The 25182-nt window shown below is 23.1% G+C and overlaps 5 protein-coding genes across 8 annotated transcripts; 1 reads left to right on the top strand and 4 right to left on the bottom strand.

The window, feature by feature from the left end:
• Positions 1-89: 89 nt before the first annotated feature.
• On the bottom strand, positions 90-3458 carry LOC107963983 (pre-rRNA processing protein FTSJ3). The gene is made up of 6 exons (XM_016915041.2): positions 3247-3458; positions 2620-3083; positions 1601-2540; positions 1080-1508; positions 586-970; positions 90-464 (listed from the first exon to the last, which is right to left on the bottom strand). Exons 1-6 carry the CDS (start codon positions 3311-3313, stop codon positions 215-217), a joined length of 2535 nt encoding a protein of 844 aa, XP_016770530.1. The 5' UTR covers positions 3314-3458; the 3' UTR covers positions 90-214.
• Positions 3459-3642: 184 nt separating this feature from the next.
• Positions 3643-5625, bottom strand: LOC550794 (26S protease regulatory subunit 8). Of its 4 annotated transcripts, none has more exons than XM_006564388.3 (7): positions 5564-5625; positions 5399-5435; positions 5179-5323; positions 4690-5100; positions 4374-4600; positions 3996-4271; positions 3643-3924 (listed from the first exon to the last, which is right to left on the bottom strand). In XM_006564388.3, the coding sequence occupies exons 2-7, from the start codon at positions 5414-5416 to the stop codon at positions 3784-3786; spliced, it is 1218 nt and encodes a 405-aa protein (XP_006564451.1). In that variant the 5' UTR covers positions 5417-5435; positions 5564-5625; the 3' UTR covers positions 3643-3783. The 4 variants fall into 4 exon arrangements, with proteins under 4 accessions (XP_006564451.1, XP_006564450.1, XP_006564452.1 ...); XM_006564387.3 differs by having other exon boundaries at positions 5399-5480; positions 5564-5604; XM_006564389.3 differs by having other exon boundaries at positions 5519-5569.
• A 325-nt stretch (positions 5626-5950) lies between these two features.
• LOC724770 lies at positions 5951-9620 on the top strand. Its single transcript, XM_001120667.5, has 6 exons — positions 5951-6397; positions 6475-6592; positions 6898-7251; positions 7321-7593; positions 7687-7964; positions 8054-9620. Exons 1-6 carry the CDS (start codon positions 6306-6308, stop codon positions 8868-8870), a joined length of 1932 nt encoding a protein of 643 aa, XP_001120667.3. The 5' UTR covers positions 5951-6305; the 3' UTR covers positions 8871-9620.
• A 614-nt stretch (positions 9621-10234) lies between these two features.
• On the bottom strand, positions 10235-11385 carry LOC100578581 (uncharacterized protein C1orf158). Its single transcript, XM_006564390.3, has 4 exons — positions 11010-11385; positions 10767-10897; positions 10463-10654; positions 10235-10399 (listed from the first exon to the last, which is right to left on the bottom strand). The coding sequence occupies exons 1-4, from the start codon at positions 11301-11303 to the stop codon at positions 10267-10269; spliced, it is 750 nt and encodes a 249-aa protein (XP_006564453.2). The 5' UTR covers positions 11304-11385; the 3' UTR covers positions 10235-10266.
• A 450-nt stretch (positions 11386-11835) lies between these two features.
• On the bottom strand, positions 11836-21904 carry LOC411769 (kinesin heavy chain). Its single transcript, XM_395236.7, has 14 exons — positions 21316-21904; positions 18631-18772; positions 18300-18473; positions 17930-18198; positions 17591-17837; positions 17281-17517; positions 16866-17212; positions 16582-16785; positions 16353-16496; positions 15988-16272; positions 15728-15913; positions 15451-15654; positions 15085-15376; positions 11836-14653 (listed from the first exon to the last, which is right to left on the bottom strand). The coding sequence occupies exons 1-14, from the start codon at positions 21472-21474 to the stop codon at positions 14577-14579; spliced, it is 2967 nt and encodes a 988-aa protein (XP_395236.2). The 5' UTR covers positions 21475-21904; the 3' UTR covers positions 11836-14576.
• Between the last annotated feature and the right edge of the window lie 3278 nt (positions 21905-25182).

Below are 25182 nucleotides of genomic sequence, written 5' to 3'. Positions count from 1 at the left end.
AAAATACAATATTAAAATTTCAAGAAAAATAATATCTATCATGTATTCAAGTAGATAATTTATTACTTAGTTTCCTATTTTTAATGCAATTGAATATTGAAGTTTCAATAGATAAATCTATTGAATCTTGATCTATTGAAGTTTCAATAGATAAATGAAAATCACTAATATATGATCATTTTATATGAGAATAAAACAAAAAAATTAAATTAAATTACTTTAATTTTTTTCCCTTATGATTTTTAGGTTTTCCTTGAGATGGTTTACCATGATTCTTTTTTCCACGTTTTTTAGTTTTTTCTTTTGCTTTTGTTGCACGTAAATCTTTTTTCATTCTCGGATCAACCAGTTTATAACGTCCTTTAACGCCAGGTGGTCTTTTCGTTTTCTTTTGTGTCATATGTTTTTTCATGACTACATAAGTAACATCTTTTTTTGGCTCTTTATAAGCTTTCTTATATAAACTACAAAAATAGAAGATCACAAATAATTAATTTCATATGCATGCATAAATATATAATTTCATATATATGCATAAATACATTAAAAATATATAAAATTTTTTAAATAAAAATTCATGCTTACGTTTGTATTTGTTTTGCTTTTTCTTTATTACTAATATCAGTATTATCCATTATTGATTCCACTTTTTTTTTTGCTTTTTCTAATTTACGTAACGCTCTACGCTTTTTTCTTGCCTTTGCTTCTATTACTTTTTTAATTGGTCTAATATTTAAATCTTCAACACGTTTTTTATATTCGTTAACAAGTTCATTTGGTACTGGTATTACATTTTTCATGTGTTTTTCTTCATCTTGCATAAACCAATCTGGTAATTTTTCATCATTAAATGCATATCTATTCCAAGCTGAATCTATTAAGTCCCTTCGAGTTTTTTTACTCTGGATTAACAATGACCCCAATGCTAAATCTTCTTCTGATAAATGTTTCCTTTTCTTTAATTTACTATCTATATATTACAAAAATAGTTACATTAAATCTTTTATTTATTAAATAAATTTTATTATTAATTTTATTTATTAAATAAATTTTATATAATATCCATACAATATACTCACTTATTGTTTGAGAATTATTTTTGTCACTAATTTCATTTTTTTTAGATTTCTTCATCATTTTATTCACGTCATAATCAGAATCTGAATCATCATTATTAAGATCATTATTATTTTCATCATCATCTTTTATATTTTTATGATTTTTTATTTTATTTTCTTTATCACTATCTGCAGAAATGTCTTCTCCTATAATATGACCACCTTTCTTTCTATATTCCTCGACCATTTTATCCAATTCAAAATCTTCATCTTTTTCATCTTCTAAATTTTTAAATATATCCTTTTCAAACCATAATTCTGCTTTATGAATCCTTTTAGTTTTTTTGTCTCTATGATCTAAATCAGTTAATAAAGGATTCTCTAAATCTTCTTCAGTATTATTTTTTTTTTTAATGTTTTTAATATTTTCATCATCAGATTCATTTAAACCTAAAATTTAATTGTATGATTACATAAAAATATTAATAATTTTATAAATATAAAATAGAAAAAGTTATACATTTAAATAATGAATAAAATACCTAAATCTGATTTATTACTATCTGAATCATTATCCGAAACATCATCTGAATCATCTGGTTCACTATCTTCTGATTTATAATATAAACCTGAACTATCTAAATGTCCTTTATCTTTTTTATATATTATTCTTTTTGTTTTTTTTTGTTCTGTATCTGAATCTATATCACTTTCTGCTAGTATATTAGGATCTTGATCCATTATATTTTCTAACTGTTGATGTGTTTTAATTTCTTTCAAACTAAACATATCATCTCCTTCCAATATAGGTCCTTCATTTCCTTTATGTATCATTTTTAAATTAAGTCGTTCATTTAATTTTTGTCTCTGTTTATTGGCTTTTTTTTTCTTTCGTTTAAGATCTCTAGCTTCATTTTCTTTAAGTTCTTCAATTTGTTTTCTAATTTGTTCATCTTCTATATCTTCCAATTCTTCTTGACTCATAGGTGCCGTTTCTACCGTTTCATCAAGCAAATTTTGTGTATTTTCATCTATTGGTTCTTTTTCTTTCAGAGATTCCTTTATTATCTTCCACCAATTAATTAAATTTCGTAAATCCTTTTTACCTAATACTTTAATATCTTTACAACATTCCTTAATTTCCTTAGTTGTTTTTTCATGATTAGTTATTATCTCATCATCAAAAACGATTTCAGAAGTATTCTGCAATGCTTCCACAACATTTTCATGTGCTATAAAATCTTTAACAGATAGTTTATGATATAAAGTATAATCATTTTCTGGATAACCTTCTACTTTATCCTTTTTTTTTGTAGGATTAAATATATTCAATTTATTTGTAGGTTCTATCTCTAATTCAGAAAAAACATATTTTGGATCTAAAAATTTAGGATCTAATTTATCTGGTGCAATATAATATTGACAAACAACAAAAATTTCAGCAGATTCTGTACGTGATGCTTGTGGTTTAGTTGCATGTACCTTAAACAAAATACACAAATAAAATATACAAAATATTAATATAATAAAAATTATTTTTGAAATAAAAAAAATTATATACCTTTTTAAATAATTGTTTTAATACCCAAATCAGTGGATGATAATCTTTAGAACGAAAGACTTTTGTAATAAACCAACCACCAGATCGCAAAAAATGTGTTGCCATTTTAAGAGCACTTAAAGTTAAAACAATTTGTTGATATGCATCATGAAGCCAATTTTTACCTACATTTGGTGCTCCATCATGTAATACAACATCAGCTTTCCAAGTTTTTAATTCACGTGTTATTGATACACGACATTTATCTGTTGTAATATCTTCTATCAAACTGATACATCCTGGAATGGGTTTTATAGGAAACAAATCTACACCTATTACTATGGAAGATACTGGCATATTCTGCCGAGCAACTTGCATCCATCCTCCAGGAGCTGCACATAAATCTATACATACTCGAGATTTTTGTAAAAATTCAAATTTCCGATTCAGTTGAATCAATTTGAAAGCAGCACGTGATCTATAACCTATAAAATATAATTTATTAAAAAACTAGTTTTATATCATATATTATCAATAATAATATAATTTTGAAAATATATCATAATTTAAAATTTAATGTTAAAATATTCATTAAATGAATAAGGTTATTTTTATTTTTTTTATAAAATAATATTTTAGAATATTTACCCGTTTCCTTTGCTAATTGATAAAATTTATCTTTTCTTTGTTTTCCAATTTTTCCTTTTTTACCCATTTTAATTTATAAACAATTTTATTTTTATAGAAAACTTATTTCAATGGAAAATATTTCTCTACAAAAATAAGTACTATACTATTGCTATATTATAGTCCGGATAGATCCTATATTTTAGATATGGGGATGAGATATTTTAGAAGTGGGGATAAAGAAAAATAAAGAATATTTAGAAAATACATTTATTTTTAGGAAAAAACATCAACCTACTTCTAAATGCAAAAAAAAATCTTCTATATATAAATATATAATATTAATTAATATGATATTAATATAATATATAATTATTTAATAATTACATTTAATAAAAAAATGAACCACAAAAAATATCAATTTTTCTATTTAATATATTTTTCTTGTAACTGTAACTTTTATTTTGTATACATTTAAATCGAAATTGTATGAAATTTACAAATGATTTTGCAAAAGATGCAAAAGAGTATAGAATGAGAACTGCAGGATGAAATCAATTACTTCCATAATTTCTTGATTGACATATTTTTTTCTGAATCTTTTTGCATGACTTTTGCTACAGCCATTTCAAAGTCTTCTTGGGTAACATGTACACGACGTTCTCTAAGAGCATACATACCAGCTTCTGTACATACACCCTAAAAAAGAAAGGAAATAAATAATTCTGGGAATAAAAAATGTTGTATAATTTTAAACTTATATTAAATACCTTCACTTCTGCACCCGATGCACCAGGCATGAGTTCAGCAATTTTTCTTAAATTTATACCACGTGTTAAGTTCATTTTTCTTGAATGAATTTTTAAAATATCGAGTCGTGCTTCTTCGTTTGGAGGAGGGAATTCGATTTTACGATCTATACGTCCTGGTCTTAATAACGCTGGATCTAATATATCAATTCTATTTGTAGCCATAATAACTTTTATATTTTTTGTTGCTTCAAAACCATCTAATTGATTAAGTAACTCGAGCATTGTTCGTTGAACCTATAATATAACATAACATAAAATATAGAATAATTATAATATAAAATAATAATAAACACTTATTTAAAATAAAATTTTCTTATTCTAAAATATAAAATTTACTTCACTATCTCCTCCTGAACCAGATTCAATGCGAGAACTTCCAATTGAATCTATTTCATCCATGAATATTATAGATGGTGCATGTTCTCTTGCCATTACAAATAATTCACGAACCATTCGTGAACCTTCTCCAATGAATTTTTGAACCAATTCAGAACCCGATACACGAATAAATGTACATTCAGTATGATGAGCAACTGCTCTTGCTAATAATGTTTTACCTGTACCTGAAAATAAATGCATTTATCAATAATATTATTGAATTTTTTAATTAAAAAAAAGAAAAAATTTTGTTTATTAATTTTTTATTTTTTACCTGGTGGCCCATATAAAAGTACACCTTTAGGTTGGGCAATTCCAAGAGCATCAAATAATTCAGGATGTTTAACAGGTAATTCAATAACTTCTTTAATTTCTTTGATTTGTTTGTCTAAACCACCAACCATTTCATATGTAGAATCTGGTACTTTTTCAACCATCATAAGAGAAACAAGTGGATCAACTTTATTTGGTAAAATTTTATGCAAAGTATAACTTTCATTACGTAATGCAACTCGTGAATTTGGTGTCACATCATTAATATCAATATTTTTATCTATATCTACTACAAATTTTCCTTCAGGATGTACTTTGACTAAAACTTTTTTTTTATCCATTGGTTTAACAACTTCTCCAACATATGATCCTTGTTCTTGAAGAAGTTGCAATTCTTCACGCAACATACGTACTACAAACAGATATTTTTATTGTAATACATCAAATAATTAACTAAAAAAAATAAAGATATAATTATAAAATAACATACCTTTTGCATTAAGCTCATTACGTTGTGCTTGTAACCTCCTCAAATTTTGACTTTTTTCAGCTACAATTAATTGAAGTTCTTCGATTTTAGTAATATAATATGGTTTAAAACCTTCTCCTTTCATAGTTTTTTCATCTATTTCCATCTAAAATATTAAAATAAATAAATACTACCATTAAATAATAAATGTATATCACGTTATTTAGCTTCGAATACTTACTTTGTTTGTGAGCGTCATTATTGCACTCACTATTTATCTATAATTAAGTACAAATTATAATTATTTTTATACTATCATTTACCTATAAAAATAAGTGTGAAAAAAAATTTAAAACTTGACTTATATATGATGTTACTAGAAGAATTGCTTGTCATTGATACCTACTGTACTGTAATGTAATCCTCGATCTCAAGTTGAGAGTCGATTACTTGCTATAAGGTTATCGACAATCAATTTTATATCGATTAATACATTTACTGTATATTGATTATAAAACATTAAATGAAAATTAATAAAATTTAATAAAATTTTTTAAGTTAAATTAATAAATTATATTTATTATTTTATTTATTAATAAAAAATATTAAACATTTAATAAAATTTATTTATTATCGCTTGATGTAAATCATCCTTTAAGATTTATAATTTTATAAAAGAGTAATATATTATTTTTCAAATTATATTATTAATTACAAAATAATTAAAAATTATTGAATTTATTTTTTAGTATTTCTTAATTTATGTATTTTCTAAAAATTATTATTGCATAATTTATATTTTTGGAAAATTGGTAAGACTGAACGATAACGGTACTTGATACACGCTTAAAAATTTATAGAATAAAATAAGGCGGCGACGCGGAAAATTATATATATTATGTTAGAATTCTTTCACCTAATTTTTAATTTTATAAAAAATTTAATACGCGTGTGAATAATGGAAAATGTTCTGTTATAGTAATAGTAAAATACATAATATATAAAGTATAACGTGAAAGTATTCAATACGCCACGTGACTGCATGATTTCTATACAGTTTAGATCACATAGGTTAAGGTGAAAACACTCTAACCGGTCGGCGGGAGATGAACTTTGCTCTTAGTTTTTATATATTTTTTATGTAAAAAATGGAATTTGACTTGTCGTTCAATTATATGCCAATATTTTCCATTATTTTATTACTATTTGTCACGTTCACTACAGTCTTCCAAAAACTTAAGTAAGTATATATTTTTTTTTTGTTTTCTCTCTGAAATATTACAATCACAATTATATCATGTTTTGTTTATATATTAGATTAAGATGGCCTGTAAAAGTGAACTGCTGGTTTTGTAACAAAAATATAAAAATTTGGCGACAACAGCTTAATTGGTGGATGTGTCCATATTGTGAACAATACAATGGTTTTTCTAAGGTAAATTAATTTTTTCAACTAAAATTTTAAAGGATATATTATTCATAATATTATATATTTATAATATGTATTGAAGATTATATTCATGTGACACATCCAAAAATTTTAATTCAATTATTAAGATTTTATGCATAATGTATCTTGATTATTTCGCCAGGTTGAATTAATTGATTCATTAAATATTTTTAAAGTTATTGGAATATCTTGATACAGAATTGAAACAATCTATCTATGCAATATTGTTTTTAAAATTCAATATTTATTTTGGATACTATTCCTATATTTTCTTCCATGTCAAATTTTAGAATGGTGATTACTCATATAATATACCAGAACAATATAAGAAACCTTCACATGAAATCAAAAGATATTGCACAATCAACCAAAATATGACTAATAAAAATATAACTAATGGGCTCTGCAAACAATGTAACATGAATGAAAACTTAAAAATATCAAAAATATCTGGTTATATACCTGAAAATGAAAAAAATTATGAGTATGAAATTAAAAAATTGAAAGATAATTTAGAACAACAATATCCATTGTGTGCAAAATGTAAAATTACAGTAAATAATGTATTATATAAGCAAGCATTATGGCTTGCACAATATAAAATGTTATTATTTAAACAAAAACCATTCTGTATAATTGCTAATGTAAGTATTATAATAAAAGATAAATGAAATTTTATTGATTTTTTTCAAAATATAAAATTAAATTTTCAGGACAAAAAATGCTTTGAATTTATATGCAGAATAATAGCAACAATATTAGGTTCTATGGTAGCATACAATATGGAATTCATATTTTTGCCAGTTGGAGGGCTATTTTTTCAATTCTGTGCTTGCTGGATAACAAAAAAACAAAATTCTGATACATTACTTATGTTCTTATGGATTTGTATGATTACACTCTTACCTTTTAAAGATACAAAATTAATTAAAGCAGATTTGCAGAATTCGTGGTTTTCTCTAGAATATATAACTCAGTATCATATGGTAAGTTAATAAATTAAAATAAATTATATTATATTTTATTAATGTTATAATTATATTTTAATATATAATGTTTTTCAATAATTTTTGTTTTAGATAATATTATTTATCTCAATTATAGGCTTTATAAATATTATACCTAAATCTCATAAAATTACATTAAATAAAAATATATCATTTAAAAAAATTGAATCTTCTACAAAAAATACAGAATTATTTGACTCATTTACAACAACTTCAAATAATAAGCACAATTTTAAAATTAAAACTATTGGTAATTTAAATGAAAATGTTATTAATCAATCAGTAGAAAACAAATCTCAGTATGTAGGAAATTCAATTAATTCCAAATCTATAATTTTTCAAAATTTATTGTAAGTAATTTATTAAGTTATTAAATTTTTTAATTTTTCATTAATTTTTTATAAAGTACAAAAAAAATAATAATTATTTATTATTACAGTACAAATTCGGAATTACAATCATCGCCAATGTCTGTTGTCAGTAATGATGCAATATTTAATTCTACACCCATATGTAAAAAAAATATGATAGATAATAGTTACTCATTGAATGATAGTTTGAGTACATTAAGCATATTATCATTAGATGAAAATAAACCAAAACATTCAACTAAAATACCTAAGATTTTTCAAACTAAAGTGTATAGTACAAAAAGTTCTGAGCTCTTTAAGAAATCTGGTAAAAGGCATATTTTATCACCACCAAAACTAAAATCAGTTACACAAACATCTTGGGTAGCTGGTGGTTATTGGCAAGAAGGTATAGATGCACCATCATTGTCCAGATCATCCAGTCAAAGTTCTGGCTTTGGTTCTGTGAGTTCTAATTTTGGTCCATCTAGAGAACCATCTATACATGAATTTGACCAGTGTTCAGTTGTATCTGATACAACACAATCTTGTTATACATTACGGCAAAATAATAGTCCCATTGGATCTTTTTGTCAACAAGGTCTTCAATTTCCATCAGAACCAAAAAATCAATCATTTAATAATCAAACAGTGAAACTTACATCAACTAATCTTTGTACTTCACAAATGTTATTGTCTCAAAATAACAAAAGAAATAATTCAATTTTTATGGATCAATGTTCACAAGGACAAAACATGAATATAAATGATGTTAAAAGTCCCTCTGAAATGCAAATATTTCCTAGTCATACCACTATTGTAACAAGTCCCATTTGGTTACCAATCCTTTTATGTGGTTCACTTGTATTAAATATAATAGTGTTATGTACTATTTTATTACATTGAACAGGGTATACATTTTTGCTATTCTATCTGAATTTATATTTGCCATTTATACGTATTTTAGTTTTTAATTATAAAGCAAGTTGATTACTATTTTATAAAGTAATTACTTATAAAAAATAGTAATTAATAATATAAAAATTTCAACTTGTTGATAAATAGCGATACACTGCCAGTATAAAGTTTTCTATTATTATCATAAAATCTTGTTATTATCACTCGCTTCTTTATCTCATATAAATCATTGTAAATAAATATTATTTTTTTATATGCATTTTACAAAGCATCAAATTTGAACAATAATGTTAAGTTAAACGCATAATAGTGGAAAATGGGATACTGGTTCGACGGAAAAATTATCTGACATAAACTGTGAATCTTGTGATAAAAAAAACGTTCTCCATGTGTGTTCATTAGTAAGATATATATGTAATCCAAAAAATAAGAATTAAGAAGAACTGAAATAATGTGAAATTAAATTCACTTTATATTGATGTTTAATTTTTTTTTTAATTCTATTATTATATTTGTGAATACAAGAAAAATTGTTTTCATTACTGTGACTCATAATTAACAAACAACATTATAAATCCTATTAAAATAATTCTATTATTATTATAATACATGTTAATTTTTTATGTAAATTTTGGTACTTGCAATCTTGTACTATTATCTTGAATATGTTTTGAATGTTAATGTTTAATGTTTTGAATATGGTTTGAAAATAAAAAGATAAACTTTTTAAATGAGAATTATAATTTTTTTTAGTATATTCAGAATTTTTTATATATTACAATTTTTAAGATATTTCTTATCTTTTTCAATCTTACTGAAATAATATATAATATATATTAAACAAAATTTTATCCAATTTATAAATATAAGTATTCTTTTAATGATAATACATATTGAAAGGTATCTATGAAATAATATTGTAAATAAAAAAATACAGATGATAAAAGTACAAGCTAGCAATACCATTAAGTGAAATAAAATATCAATAAAAGTTTCTATAATGGTGTTATTATATTTCTTTAAAAAATCAATATTTTTATTATATAATTATTTTAAAATTAAAATAAAAATAATTTTCAAATTACACTGCTAATTACATAATTAATATCTTAATATTTATACATATGTACATTTATGAAACTATCTTTTTTTATTTTTTTTAATATAAATAAAAAATTTTGCATTACAAATTTTGTATATGTATATATAATGATAAAATCCAAAATATTCTTTATATTTGTAAGAATATATTTGTAAGAATATGTTATTATTATGTTATGATGTGATGTTAAAATAATTAAATAAAATAAATATTATATCTTTATTTAAGATGTTTGTAAAAAAATTTATATAAGTTTTTTGATGAATAATATATCTTGTACTATTATTTTTTTGCACTTTGCACATTTGATATTGAATTTTTAATTTTAAATGGTAATAAACAATATTCATTATCTAATTTACATTTAAAATGTCTAAGATCTGGTACATTAAAATTCACTTTTCGTCTGCGAAATCTTCAATAAAATTAAATATAAATTAAATTATATAATAAAAATTATAATTTAACAATAACTTACTTAGTATCTTGTTCAATATCTAATGGTTTTATTTCTCCTATCTCTTCTTTATAAGTGCTCCACCATTGACATTTGGCTATTCCTTCCTTTGAATCCCTATATATTTCTTCTTTTAATGCATCTTTTAATCCGAATTGAGTTAACGTACCAAAACTTTTCATTAAATCTTGTTCTGGAATCCATTTTCTCTGTCTTTAAATATAAAATATAAATTTCATAAATATATTATAATAAATATATATCAATAAGAATTAAAACGCTTATATAATTTATTTATAATTAATACATATAAAATCATATATACCTTGCATTATAAGATCTAATTTTAGGTCCTTCGAGACTTTTTGGTAAAATATTATAACATAAATCATAAGTAGTTGTCATATTACTATAATATTCCTTTTCGTGATGAAAAAATTTTTCTTGGGGTAAACCCTTATGAGAAAATTGTATTCAAAGACAGTATTGTAATAATTAAATTCATTTGAAGATTATTTTATATATCATTTATTTTTTATAACATATTTTAAATGGTAATTTTATATACCTCTTGTATAAGTTTGTTTTCCCATTTTACAATTTGATTTATTTTCCAAGTTTCATTAATATGAGGTTTAAAATCTATTTCATATGTAGTTCTCCAATCATCAGGTTGGATTATGTAATCTGCTCTACGTTCAAACCAATCACCTACTAATGTCTTTGGTGAGTACTTGTTTTCGTTTATTAATGGTCCACGATCAAGTGTAATTTTTGTAGGAAATAATTTTTTTCGTACATCTGTTAACGATAATGTACCATCTAAACATTGTTGTTCCACATTCCAGTTCATAACATTCATGGTATTTATCTTTGAATAATATCATAAGAAAATAAATTAAACAATAAAGTAAAAATTAAATGAATATTATTGATTGAATTAAAATGTAAATTACTAATCATATGAACTTTTTTATCAATAAGAAAAATCGGATATTTATAATTTTGATATTAAATAAATACATATATGTGTATTATATATATATAAAATATAAATTATTTTATTATTAATAAATATACTATCCAAGAATTATTACTTAAGAAATATTATTAAAAAATATTAATGCTTTTTTTATTTTTATATTTTTAATGCAATTTTTATTAATTATTAAGTAATAGTAATAAATTTTTTAAAAATACTTTTTCAAATGAGGAAACGAGTTGTGTATAATAATCCAAGATACCTTGAAGCTACAGTTTCTCTAAACTCTGCATATCATTTAATTCTAGAAAAATTTTAGGAATCCCTACTTCATTTTATTTCTGCTTCCGATGAGGTAGACTTGAATTTGATCGAGGGCTTTTGAAATATGTTATGACATATACACAAAACATGCAATGAAAAAAGAATTTATTATTTGCATTGCATTTTTATAGTAAACCTATTTCGATACTTATAGGTTTCGCTATGCACCATCGAGCATCAGTATAGATTTTTTTTTAAAACGCCTGTAATTTTTTTATGTTGTGGAATTTAATTAAATAAACGCACGTATATAATATAATTTTTCGAATAAAGCATAATGTAGCAAAGCACGTGATACAACTATATGAGTTTGTCGCACTTTTTCTGTACATTTTTCGGTATGTTTCTAAACCACAATGAAACGAATATCTACATCTGTCAACTTATTTATTTCCTTCACATTCGCATATTTCGTACAGTTTACAAAAGAACGGCAGCGGTTATAGATCAACCTCCTCATTAACAGTGATTTTTGTTTTTCTATGTGTATACCATTAAATATTAACTACTCTTTTTTAATTATAATTTTAAATATGTTTGATGTATTATGAAAATAATAATAACTCTGATTTTTATTTTATTTCTTTTCGTGTATATATATCGAAGATTTTTAAAAAGGACTTTTCGACAAGGATCTGATTTTCGAGGAGTTATACAATAAAATTCATCAAATTTTTTCTTAAGCTTCATTGCCTGTTTATGCGCATAAATTATATAAATTATGATGTAAAAAAATAATAATAATAAACATATATGTCAATTAGAGAAAAATGCTGATAATTTAAATTATATTATAATATATAACAGGCTGATTTATGAATTCGATCATTTTTTAATTATATTTTGATCGTAACAAAAATTTGTTCAATAAGTACTTTCGAATTTTTTTCTCCATGTTGAAAAATCAATAATGCCTTTACAATAGTCTATAAAAATAAATGTTATTTAGTAAGAAAAAGTGGTCGATACTCGAAATTCACAATTAAAGAGTTGCCTAAGCTGAAATTTTATTTCACGATTCAATAGCTTAAGAAGAGAATTGAATCATGATTCAAAATTCAGCAGATACATTAATATCTTAGTTGAATAGTAGAATGAAAAATACATTATTGTATGACAATATTTCGACAATTGTTAAGGCTTTGAAACAGTAATGTTAAGTGTATTTTTCAATAAATACATATACTTGTAGCCTTTTACGAGTAGGGCAACTTACAAAGATCGTTTTAATTTGCCAAATAAATGTAATGGAATACGATTATATTTACATACATTTGACAATAATAATTGCACTCATTATGCACCACGCACTTGTCTTTGCATAATATGCAAACACAATTTCACTCTCGATATCACAAAAGTTAAAAAACGGAAGATGACAAAAAATGATTTCACATGGAAACATGATTTCTTTCGTTGTTGTCAACAACAACGAGAGACAATGATTCATAGATAAAGAAAATGTTAATTTTTTTTTGTCTACACATCATAAAGAATCTGCGCGTAACAAAATTTCGACGTATCACAAACAAATATTTTGTTGCGCACAGTTTATAGAAACCTATCTTAAATTAATATTGTTTAGAATTCTCCTGCTCTGGACAATATATCAAGTACGTGTGGCTCGTACATTTTTAAGAAAATCATAAATAAAACAATTACAAAAAAGTACATAAAAAGTACACAAAAATTGAAAAGCATTAATTACTGACAAATATAGTTAAAGAATAGTTTTCTAAAAAATGCATGTGTACGTTATATTCAATGATTACACTGAAAGAAAAAAAAAAAAAGAAAAAGAATGTGAGCGAATTTTCGGCGGCCTGCAACAGGTTTTAGGAACTTAAGCAGACCTGTGCAATAGCTCACAATTAGACGTACAATACATCTAGGTAACTTCCGAGCATAAGCTCAACATGAAGAAACATAAACTAATACGTTTATCTAAGACAAAAGACTTCTTTATAGACCAAATTTTATTGGTCTATAAAAATTTAAATGTAATATAAAAGCCTCTGATATAAACAAGAATAAGCAATAATAAATTAATTTAAATTAGATGAATATATAAAGATCGATGTAATGAGAACTGTATTATAATTAATAAAATAAACATGAACAAAGATAAGGATGAAATTTTTCTGTCGAAAATGTTCATAAAGCCATTGGTTCTTGGACCATAATAATATTTAGAGTAGCCAACAAACTTAACACTTTCGTTAAGTGAGCTCTCTAGAAGGTCCGAAAAAATTTTTTGTCGCGTATATGTTAATAGCAATGGAGAGAATTCTTACAATTATAAATACTTATAAGCCACGATCATTCCTACAATTTTTTCAAAGCCGCATGTCCAATCGCATTTCATGTTAGCGATACCTACCAAATGTTAGATAATATTGCCTCATTTGATGAGAAATATTAATGTTGATAGCAGATCAGTTAAAACTATTATAGACAAATTGATTAAATTATATTAATCATTTTTAGAAATTTATTTTCTATTCCATTATAATAGAATTCATTTATCTTTTTAAAGATACAGTATACAAAATTTTATTAGAAATAAATATTAAAACATTTTTCATAAGAGGCCTTTGCATGATTATTTGATAGACATTCACTTTTATTCATCGTGCATGATATTAAGTTAAATAATTTATAAAAATTAACTATTTACAAATCGATAGGACATGCAGCACTAATTTTATAACTTAATGCACTTATTTGAATATACCTAAGCACATGCTTGTTTTGAGACAAATAAAAAGAACTGGCGGTGCTCCTTGCGGATATATTACGTCTATTACCCTTACTATATAGTTGTAACATTTATGGGTATCCACTACAAATTAGAGTCTCTGGAACTCTATTGCTTTCATTGATGAAAGCGTTCTTGCATTCGTTTTCTGTAAAAGTGAAGGGTTTGGCATTATGCTCACGATCACTGTACGTTGTTACTACCCATATCTGAATAAAAACATGAAAAAAATAAACAAATATCAAAACTACATCAACAAAATCATTAACTAAAAATTAATTTTTTAACAAATAAAAAATTACCCATAACCATTTATTTAAAAAAATTGAAAATTAAAATTTTCGCAAGGTTTGTTCGTCTTTTAAATATTTTTATATGAAAATATCATTTGTTAAACTAAGTAGTTTAACATCAAATATATTGAATATATTTATTCCAAACTGTATAACATTTTTATCGATTCCTTTATATAAAATCGGACAAACCTACGATTTTACAATAAAAATATAGATATATTCTTAATTATATGTATTGAAAAAAATGTATGTAAAAATAATAAATATTCAAATTTTTACTTACCACGATTTCCCGTTCTAATAGCAACATTAGTTAAATGATGTTGACCAGCTCTAATTGGTTTAGCAATTTGCGCACTCGGTCCACGACGGGCTAAATTCTTTTGTCTAACTGCTTCTTTGATTCTATCTACCTCATACTGATAACGTTTACGATCTCGCATTGCACCTTCTTTGGCATCTCGCAATGCTGTTTCTAGAGCTTTGACACGTTCCATAGTAGCCCGTAATCTTTTTTCAAGTTTAGGTAATTCACATCGAAGATCAGCATTATCTCTTACAAGTTGCTTATGAACCTATTAAATAAAAAATACATGGATATAATTCAATAAAATAAAAAATATATATATATATATTTGCAATCATTTACCTTTGTAAGCTGGTCTAAATTATTCTCGAGGAAGGAAATCTTTTGTTTCTGTGTTAATGATCCGCCATCATCTTCATTATCTTCTGCAATCATAGTTTTCTTTATTCTAGTTTGAAGATCTTGAACAAATAACTTGCGTAAATTATGCAATGTTTGAAGTTCTTTGGCTACTGTTTCCTCTAGACCTTTAAGATCTTTTCGAGCCTGTAAAAAAAAAAAACATTAATAATCGTAAATTTTTTTAATTATTCTTATATTTTGTAAAATTTATACATACTTGTTCACGACGTTCATTAAGCAAAATTAATTCTTGCAATTTAACAGATTTATTTGCTTCTTCTTGTTTTAATCGTTCATAATCTGCTTGCATTTGTTGATGAGCCAATGTGAATTTTTGATTCAAATCTTTAAGTTCACTAATCAATTCTTGTTTTTCAGATAATTCATCTCGAAGTGCTGCGACCTATATAATTAATAATAATAATAATAAAAATAACATATAAAAATATAACGAATAATGTATTTAACATGTATTACTTGTTTTTGATGAGCATCTCGCAATTGATCCATTTGTTCTTCTAGTGCTACTCTCATCTTTGTCGCTGCTTCTTTTTCTTCTGCTTTTTCTTTATTTGTAACTGCTTGTACCTGTTCTGCAGCCTTTAACTTGGCACATTCTTCGCGTAAAGCATCAACATCTTCTTCTAAAGCACGTTTACGTGCTTCTGCTACTTTCATTGATTCCGTTAATGTTTGCATGCGAGCTTCGTGTTGAGAAATCAATAAACGACATTCAGCCAAATCTTTTTCATATTCAGCAACCTAAAATAAAATTTATGAATGAGTATCATAATTAAAAGTTAAATATAATAAATTCAAAAAGTATGAAATCGAATGCTTACTTTCTTGTTACAGTCTACTTGGAAACTTTCTAATCCTTGACATCGTTGTACTAAATTCTTCACCTCTGATTTCATTTTACTAATAAACAGTCTTGCCACAGTAAATTCTTCTTCAAGTTTACCATTACTTTCTGTAGGTGCAACCTAAAAAATATAAAATTTTTAATATTTTATTTAATGTAAAAAATTAAAAAAAATTCTTTAAATGATTTAATAAATAAGATTTTACTTTTAAATTTTCATCACCACCAATTGCAACCCCAATTTCACCTAAATCTTTTAAGAAGTTTGCTAGCATTTCTGCAATACGTTTTCTTTGATGAGCTGACATATCGCGTAATTGTTGTAATTCTGAAGCCGTACTGTTTAATGTCGTTTGTTTTGCTAATAATTCTTCTGTTAAAGTTTCAGTTTCTTTCTTTTTAATATCACACTATGAAAATAAATATAATTTAATATATATTTTTATATTTCTTAATAAAAATAATATAAAAAAATTAATACAAAAGATACCTCTTGGCATTTCTGATCATAATTAACTGCTAATTCTTCCAATGCTTGTAAAACTTCTTTAACTTCTTCCTTAGCCCGTTCGTGTTCTTGCTGTGTTCGATTTACTTCCTGTTGAAGTTTTTCATATTCACGTCTTGCAGTAGCAATTAATTCTGCTTGTTCATGAATTTGTTCTTTTAAGTTCTCAACATATTGTGATTGTTGATTGATTTCTTCATCTTTATCATCTAATTGTTGATAAAGTCTTTCACGTTCTTCTTCTAATTTTTGTCTTTCTTCATTAGATAAAGATCCAGCCATTAAGTTGCCACCAGGAGTGGCTGGCATCGGACCATCATCCAGTTTACCTGAAAATGATTATAATTTATAATGACATTGTAACATTTTTATTTTCAAAAAATAAGTTAGATAATACCTTCAATAGACATATTAATTGGTGTTGTAACATCTGGTCCTTCAACCAAATTAACTTGTTCTTCAGGTTTAACAGTTTCACCCTGTCGCCAACGTGATAATTCAGCTTCTAATTTTTCAACTTTTCCTTTCAATCTAGCTGCCTTTTCTTTTTCTCTTTCGTAGCGACGTTTCCATTCTTCAGCTGTCAATTCCTCATTAACACATACAACATTCTTAATAGTTTTAGCACGTTTACCTAAAGAAATAAATAATGTAATAATTGAAAAACTTCATTTGTCAAAAAAAAAATCAAGAAATTTTTCTATTACCAAAATCTAATGTCGATTTTGTTTCTGATTCATTGAAACTAGCTGGTGAACAACAAATAATAATTGTAGTTCTGGCATTGCCACCAAGAGATTCTTGTAAAATTCTAGTCAATTTTGAATCACGATAAGGAATGTGAGTTTTATTTCCATCAGCTAAAGCTGATATTACATTGCCAAGTGCTGATAGAGATTTATTGATATTTTTTGCTTCATCTAGTACAGTTCCTTCTGCTCCAGTTTTAGAAACCTAAAATATAAAAACAAAAGTAATATATACTCTTTTAATTGAAAAAAAAAATATAGATATTATAATGAAATAGATATATTTATATAATGCACCTTCTCTGAACCAGCCAAATCAACAAGATATAATTTTCCAGAAAGCTTCTTTTGGTTTTCTAAATTTTCCTGTTTTACATTTATTAAAAATACAGAATGAGAACGTGAACTGTGTTCGTTCATATTAGTTACTGCAATGTGCCTATTTGATTTTCCTTCTTCTATAACTTCAAATACTTCTTCAGGACTAGATACAAAGCGTTCTGTTGCACCTTTTACAAATGGAACTCGATTCTTATCTTCATGCACACTTAAATTCACTTTGGAAACTAAAAATAAAAAAAATTAAATTAGAAACTAATTAATTTTAATTAATAAGCTATGTTATATTAAATATAAAAAAATTAAATATAAATAACAATATTCTTACCATCAAGAAGATCTCTAATTTTGTCCATATAGATTTCAAAATATGATACCTTGATGTGAAATTCCAAATTTTCTTCCATACCATAAATATGATTGAAAATATCATTAACAATTCTGGGAATAATACCTTGTTTATTTGGATCTCCAATAACACCTTCCATGGTATGTGTTTTTCCTAATTTATACATAAATATTTTATGAAAAAAAATTATAATATTTTTTGAAATAAAATTCATTCTACAAAATTTTATAATTACAACTTAATTTTTAATAACTAATAAGAAATCAACAAGTTCTATATAATATATAATATAATATATATTTTAGTTTACCTGAAGATGTTTGACCATATGCAAAAATAGTGCCGTTATAGCCTGCCAATACATCTGTGACAATAGATCTAGCCGCTTCATTATAAACTTTGTCTTGAGTAGCATTTGGTTTAAAAACTTTGTCAAAAAGATATACTTTTCCCTAAAAAATAATATAATATTAAAGAATATATATTGTCATATATTGAAAAATCTGGAAACAATCGTAAATTTCAGAAAATTTTAATTATACAATGTAAAATCATTTAAATTATATATATAAATTATTATTAATTATATATGTAATACATTAATATATTATTTTACTTTGTATTTATAATATAATATCCATATTAAGTGTAAAAAATAGAATGTTTAATAATTAAATAAATTTATTTCATTTTGAATATTAAACATAATAAAAAATATAATATACTAAAACATATTCCGTTATAATAGCCGCGAACAAAATATTCTTTGTTTTCTTGATCAATGTCAGCTATGTATACATTATTTTTGATTTATATAAACATATAAATATAATCTAGCATTATAAATATTTATATCAGTGATTTAAATTTTTAATCAAAGTTTATAATTCTTCAATTAAATAAATTTTTTAAATACTTTTGAATATCTGATTGATACAAAGAAAAAAGAAGTAAAAGTAAACGATAAAATAGTGATATTAGGTATTTAAAAATTTAAAAAAAAATGAAATAAAATTTTGCAATTATACATATTATATATTATAATATTAAATAATAATAACAATATCACAATCAACAAAAATTGATAATAGTTAAATAATTTTAAATAAAATAATAATTAGATAAAATTAGTTAGATAATTAAATAATTAGTTTCTGTAAATATTAAAAAAAGAACATAATAAAAAAAAAGTGTTATAACAGTTGTAATTAATAAACGATTCATGCAATAAACTTCGGTAGCGATAATGAAAAGATTTATGAAGAAAGCAAACTTCGAAAATATAAAAAAATTTTTATTGAAATAATATCAAGAAATTTCAACAAATTGGAAACTATGAATATTGATTAGAAGACATTATGAGTGAATGAATCCAAGCGATAGATTTTTTTTATTCATCGTAAGATAGATGAAAAATTAAATAATTATATTATTAGAAAAATAAAAAAATATAAATCGAAAAATTATAAAACAAATTAATTGCTATTGTAATATTAAAATTAATAAACATAATAGTTAAACAATTTTATTATTTAATAAAAAAAAATCAATCATTATCAAAAAAGAAAAAAATTCTATTACTTTTGATAAAATACTAAGTTATTTAATTATGCAAAATAATGATTTATGATAAAAGCTTTTAGAAAAGTATTTTTTAAAATATTTTATTAATTTCAATCATTATAGTTTATTATTACTTTCATTTTATTATTATGAAAGTCTTAAAATCTTTGAATAAGAATAATAATTTAAATAGTTAATTTTAAAAAATAACAATATAATATATACAAATACAAATACTTGTCAATATTTTGAATGAATAATGATTTAATTTTAATCAAATTTTATTTTTATATTATATATTTCATAAATATATTTCATGAATAAAATAAAATATAAAATATAACATGGAAATCATAAATAAGAAAAGACATTTCTGAATTTCTATAGAAGAATATAAGAAAAAAGGGGGACAATTGCACTCAATAAAGCTTTGTTTCAGAAACCTCTTGAAACAATAGCAATATCTTTACTAAGCACTAGATCAAAAGGCTTTTATATGAGAAAAAAATGGTACATTTATAAACATAATATCTATTTAAAAATAATATATATGCATTTCAGTACATTTCAAATCATAACATATTTAAAAATAACAAAAATAATATTAGAAATAATTTCAAGTTTTAATTTAATAAGCATAAATAATATAAAATTGCAATTCTGTTTAATGATTTTTTATATATTAATACATATTTTAATATATTAATATATAATAATCATAGATAATTATAAAAATACATTTTTATTTTACATTATTCAATTTATATATTTTCTATCTATTAGAAAAACTAATCTTTGAAATGATTTGATAATCTCTACATTTTATCTATCTTTTAAAATATGAATTTATTTCTCAATACTGATTAAATCATATAATATATTAAAAAACATTAAGTATATATTTTATGAAAAGATTTAGCAATTATAAAAAAATAAGATCGTTTATTAAATTAAAATAGTGAATACAAATTCAATTAAATATTTCGTAAAATCGAATTTATTGACAAATCTTAAATCTTAAAAGTTAAATCGTTGTTAAGATAAAAATTGATTTTTGAATGAATTAAAACAATGAAATAAAACAAAAAAAAATCTGATAATAATTTAATATTATATATTTATTATATTTATTTCGATTTAAAATTTAATCGGCTGCTTAGATGTCAACGTAAGAAAATCGTACAACAAAATAAGTATCGATGAAGATGAAATTAAATTTATTTTACTGAAAATAACAAAAGTGAATCATTATACATTGTTCGAAAAAATTTTGTAATACGTGTAAAATGCACAGCATGCGGTTTACAGATAAGATATTAAGCAAAGAGAAGGACCGAGAGCAGCTGTCAGCTGTGCACGATGACATCACACATAAGCTGAACACGGTTAACGAACATAATAATTAAAAAAGATAATGACGTAAAATACATACCCCGATAGAGATGCAATTATCCTCACCGCCAGAGGGGAATTTTACAATAAATTTCGAACCAGCTTTTTCCTCGGAGTCGTTCAAAGGTCGAAATCTACAGACTACCTTAATACTGTCCTCCGCGGCAATCTCACGCTCCCTTGGCGTCTCCATTGCCATATTTTGGTAGCTCGGATTCGTGAGACGAGTTCCTTAGTTCTTCTAATTAGCCACACTTAAAAATGATTTCCAATCTCTCGTAGGGTGCATAGGCGATGAGATGGTCGCGTGAACCACATGAAGAACCACTACCGTTTCTCTGTCACAAACCACAGCCCGTTTCGGAGCCAGTAAAGATGGCTGCCGTTGTTCGATGATTTTGCGGGTGGATTGATTTGCGTGTGCAAAGGTGAGAATCAACGATTGTACTTATATTAGATTGGAAAAAGAACATGGACAATAAATAATACACGACGATCTTGTTTCCTAATACATTACTACTCTATGCTAAATCTGAAAATGATTTTTTTGAATATACTTGGTTCCCTAAAAACCAATCGATGAGAAGTCTAGACAAAGTTTAACGCAAACGCGTCGAACTAAATGTGCGCGCGCGCTGTACGACTTGCTTCTTTGCGCATATGAAGCAGCATTGTCGGCGGATATCATGCGTTCTCAGGGCTGTAACCTGCGTGGGCGTCGCTTCTTATATTTTTTCAAATTATTTTTCTAAATATTTTATTAAATATTTCGGATATCAAAATTTTACTTTAATAATCATTCTTAATTTATTGATAACATTTGTAAATCATTTATATTTTGAATAGTAATTATAACATTTAAACTATTTTATGTATAATTTTTTTTTAGATGATAAATTTAACAAAAGTTAATTTAAATTTATTTAAAATTTTTCTTAACCAATTTTAAATCATTGAATCTAAAATTTTTAACTATTTTCTTTTAAATAATAATAACATTTTATTTCTCTCAAAAAGTGAAATAATAAGAATTATTAAATAGCATTATATATTGTCTATTTGTATATATACAAATTATTTTTTTTTAAAAACACTATATTTATATAATGTTTTTGATATTGTTAAAAAATTAATTTCTATCAGATGGCTATTCATGCTTTAAAAGGTAAATATATTTTTAATTACTATTTCATTCAATCATTTCATTAATCTAATAATCTATAAAATTAATAAAATTAAACTTTAATATTATTATAATATATAAACACAAATATTGATTTTAAATTTTATTAATTCTTTAATATTAAGATTTATATTCACATTTAAAAAAAAATTAAAATATTTTGATAATAATAATATAATTTATTTAAACATTAATATTCATTAAGACATATAAAATTATATTTATTTTATATTGTAAAATATTATGTTGTTTGATAGAAAAATATTTTTTTAATAATTGAATATATTATTTATATATATTTATATTATCATTCAATTTTATCATAAAAACATAATTTTAGTATTATATAAAAAAAAATTGAAAAATAAATAATTTTTGAAAATATCTAATATATTATCAATATAATTATTATCAATATATTACTATAAAACTATAAATACATATTTTTTATTTAAAAAAAAAATAACTTATAAAATATATTATAAAATATTATTATAAAATATTATTTTTATATAAATAATATATTAAATCAAAATATAAAAATTAATTTATGATAAATATATTAAAAATATATTTTAAAAACTTGATTTTAATTCTTAATTGATTTTTTTTATATTACGATACTGTTTCCTTTACCCTCATTATTTTTGTTCTTATATCCTGTCATGACCTTCATAACCTGACGTTTATTGATTTAAACAAATTTTGCACTATGCGTATGCATAAAGTGCAGTATCAATCATTTGTCATATTTTTATTAAACAAATATTCATTGAGAATCTTATATTAAAATAATAAATTATATTTTTTAAAATAAATCCGTACAATATAATATCAAATTTATGATGTAAATATAATTTCTATCGTATATTGCATTTCTATTATATATTATTGTAATAATGAATACATATGCGAAATTATTAAAAACTTTATTGATCAATTTTTTTTATTAAAAATGATTCATCAATTCGATTTTATATAAAACTTTAAATAATAGTTCATCAATTGCATATTTTTTAATTATTTTTTAAAATAAAAAATAAAAAAATTTTCTTTAAAAAAATAAATAAAAAGTGTTTAAAATTTTTTTACTTAATGTGATAAATAATATGAATTTATATCTTAAAAAATAGATATATAATTTTTAAAATTTTTTCAAAAGACTAATCATTAAGTTTCAAATTTTTCAGAATATTTTATTTCTTATAAAATTTTAATTATTATTAATTAAAAAACATTATTATAATTTTTATATGAAAAAAGTTTGGAAACTATGTATAAGGAAAGAATAACAATATTTAATGTAACATAACAAAAGAGGCACATTTTATTTTCTTTAACAATAAAGTAAAGAATCTCACACACTCATGGTTCATTGTAAATATTGTGTTTTCTATGATTATAATGTCCAAAACTTATACAATACATACTAAATACTATAATTTGCCATGCTATATGACTAGTTTACAGACATTATAAAGTGCAACTTATTTTTAACAATCACATAATATTAGTTATTTTCATTTAATAAATATTGTTTTTATTATTATTATATTAATATTATTATTATTATTTATCGACTTTGTTATCATTATCATCACACAAAATCAGACAATCATTTAAATAAAATTTTTAAAATAAATAATATACAAAAATGATTTTATATTTTATATTTAATAATGTAAGTTATTTATTTTATCCATTTATAAATATTTAATATTTCATTTTCAATTCTACAATTTTATCTTTAATTTTATTAAATTGTTCTTTAATACAATTTTGCATCAAAAAAAGTATAAATAAAGTTTTATTAGTTTTTGCAAATTACAAGAGTCCATATATTTTATTTCATATATATTCTTCTTTTTTATTTTAAGATAAGAAACGATTAAATGATTTATGAAAATTTTATATGCTAAAATCACAAAAGCGAGATTAAAGTTCAAGAACTAGAGTAAATTTTGAAGCATAAGAGTATTAAATATTTATAATTTTTCAAATAATATAATATTATAATATTTTTGTAGCATAAGTTTCTTTAAAATTAGTTTTAAAATATTAAATAAATGAAATTAATATTTTATGTATCAAATAAAATTCTGTAAAATGTATATATTAATATTAAATATGAAATAAGAGACTGAACAATAATTTATTATTTATGTTACTTTCATTGATTTTATATTTTTTATATATTATTTATATTTTTGTTACCTACTCATTAAATTTAAATAATTTTACAAATAATTAATAATAAATTGAAATTTTTACCTTAAGGTGAAGATAAATAATATAAAACATATTGAAAGAATGTTTATAAAACTATATCTTATAAAAAGATATTTTTAAATATATAATAAAAATTTTTTGCTTTATAAACATTCTTCTTATTTATGTTTACATAACATTCAAAATTAATTACGAAAATATTAAATATATCGGTATGGAATGTCCAAAAATATTGAAATAGTTGCATAACTTAATATTTAAAAATATAGACTAGAAATCAGTATATCTATAAATTAAAAAAAAAATAAAATAGCTGCATTATGTTTTTGTAAAATGCGATATTAATTTTTCAAATTTTATAAAAAATTTAAAAGAATATTTTTATAAAGAAAAGAAATTTTTTGTTTTTATAAAAATTACATTAAATAAATCAACTATTCTTGCATCAATTTCAAATTTAATTTTTGTTCTATATACCTACAATATGTGTGTGTG

The sequence above is a fragment of the Apis mellifera genome, linkage group LG11 (assembly GCF_003254395.2).
Source record: "Apis mellifera strain DH4 linkage group LG11, Amel_HAv3.1, whole genome shotgun sequence".
Taxonomy (NCBI): Eukaryota; Metazoa; Arthropoda; class Insecta; order Hymenoptera; family Apidae; genus Apis; species Apis mellifera.
This window is presented reverse-complemented; position numbering and strand designations above follow the sequence as displayed.

Bases quoted from the DNA above. Each gene is read 5' to 3' on its own strand.
- LOC107963983 (XM_016915041.2), bottom strand. From the start codon at position 3,313: ATGGGTAAAAAAGGAAAAATTGGAAAACAAAGAAAAGATAAATTTTAT. The intron at 2,541-2,619 runs GTATATAATTTT...ATTTTGTTTAAG, and splicing joins TAAAACAATTATTTAAAAAG to GTACATGCAACTAAACCACA. The intron at 971-1,079 runs GTGAGTATATTG...TGTAATATATAG, and splicing joins AAATAATTCTCAAACAATAA to ATAGTAAATTAAAGAAAAGG.
- LOC550794 (XM_006564388.3), bottom strand. The intron at 5,101-5,178 runs GTATGTTATTTT...ATCTGTTTGTAG, and splicing joins TAATGAGCTTAATGCAAAAG to TACGTATGTTGCGTGAAGAA. The intron at 4,601-4,689 runs GTAAAAAATAAA...ATTTATTTTCAG, and splicing joins ACTTTTATATGGGCCACCAG to GTACAGGTAAAACATTATTA.
- LOC724770 (XM_001120667.5), top strand. From the start codon at position 6,306: ATGGAATTTGACTTGTCGTTCAATTATATGCCAATATTTTCCATTATT. The intron at 6,398-6,474 runs GTAAGTATATAT...TTTATATATTAG, and splicing joins ACAGTCTTCCAAAAACTTAA to ATTAAGATGGCCTGTAAAAG. The intron at 7,252-7,320 runs GTAAGTATTATA...TTAAATTTTCAG, and splicing joins CATTCTGTATAATTGCTAAT to GACAAAAAATGCTTTGAATT.
- LOC100578581 (XM_006564390.3), bottom strand. From the start codon at position 11,303: ATGAATGTTATGAACTGGAATGTGGAACAACAATGTTTAGATGGTACA. The intron at 10,898-11,009 runs GTATATAAAATT...TTTTCTCATAAG, and splicing joins AAAACAAACTTATACAAGAG to GGTTTACCCCAAGAAAAATT. The intron at 10,400-10,462 runs GTAAGTTATTGT...ATTTTATTGAAG, and splicing joins GATATTGAACAAGATACTAA to ATTTCGCAGACGAAAAGTGA.
- LOC411769 (XM_395236.7), bottom strand. From the start codon at position 21,474: ATGGCAATGGAGACGCCAAGGGAGCGTGAGATTGCCGCGGAGGACAGT. The intron at 17,213-17,280 runs GTATTATCTAAC...AATCATTTTCAG, and splicing joins AATTAATATGTCTATTGAAG to GTAAACTGGATGATGGTCCG. The intron at 15,914-15,987 runs GTAATACATGTT...TTAATTATATAG, and splicing joins GAGATGCTCATCAAAAACAA to GTCGCAGCACTTCGAGATGA.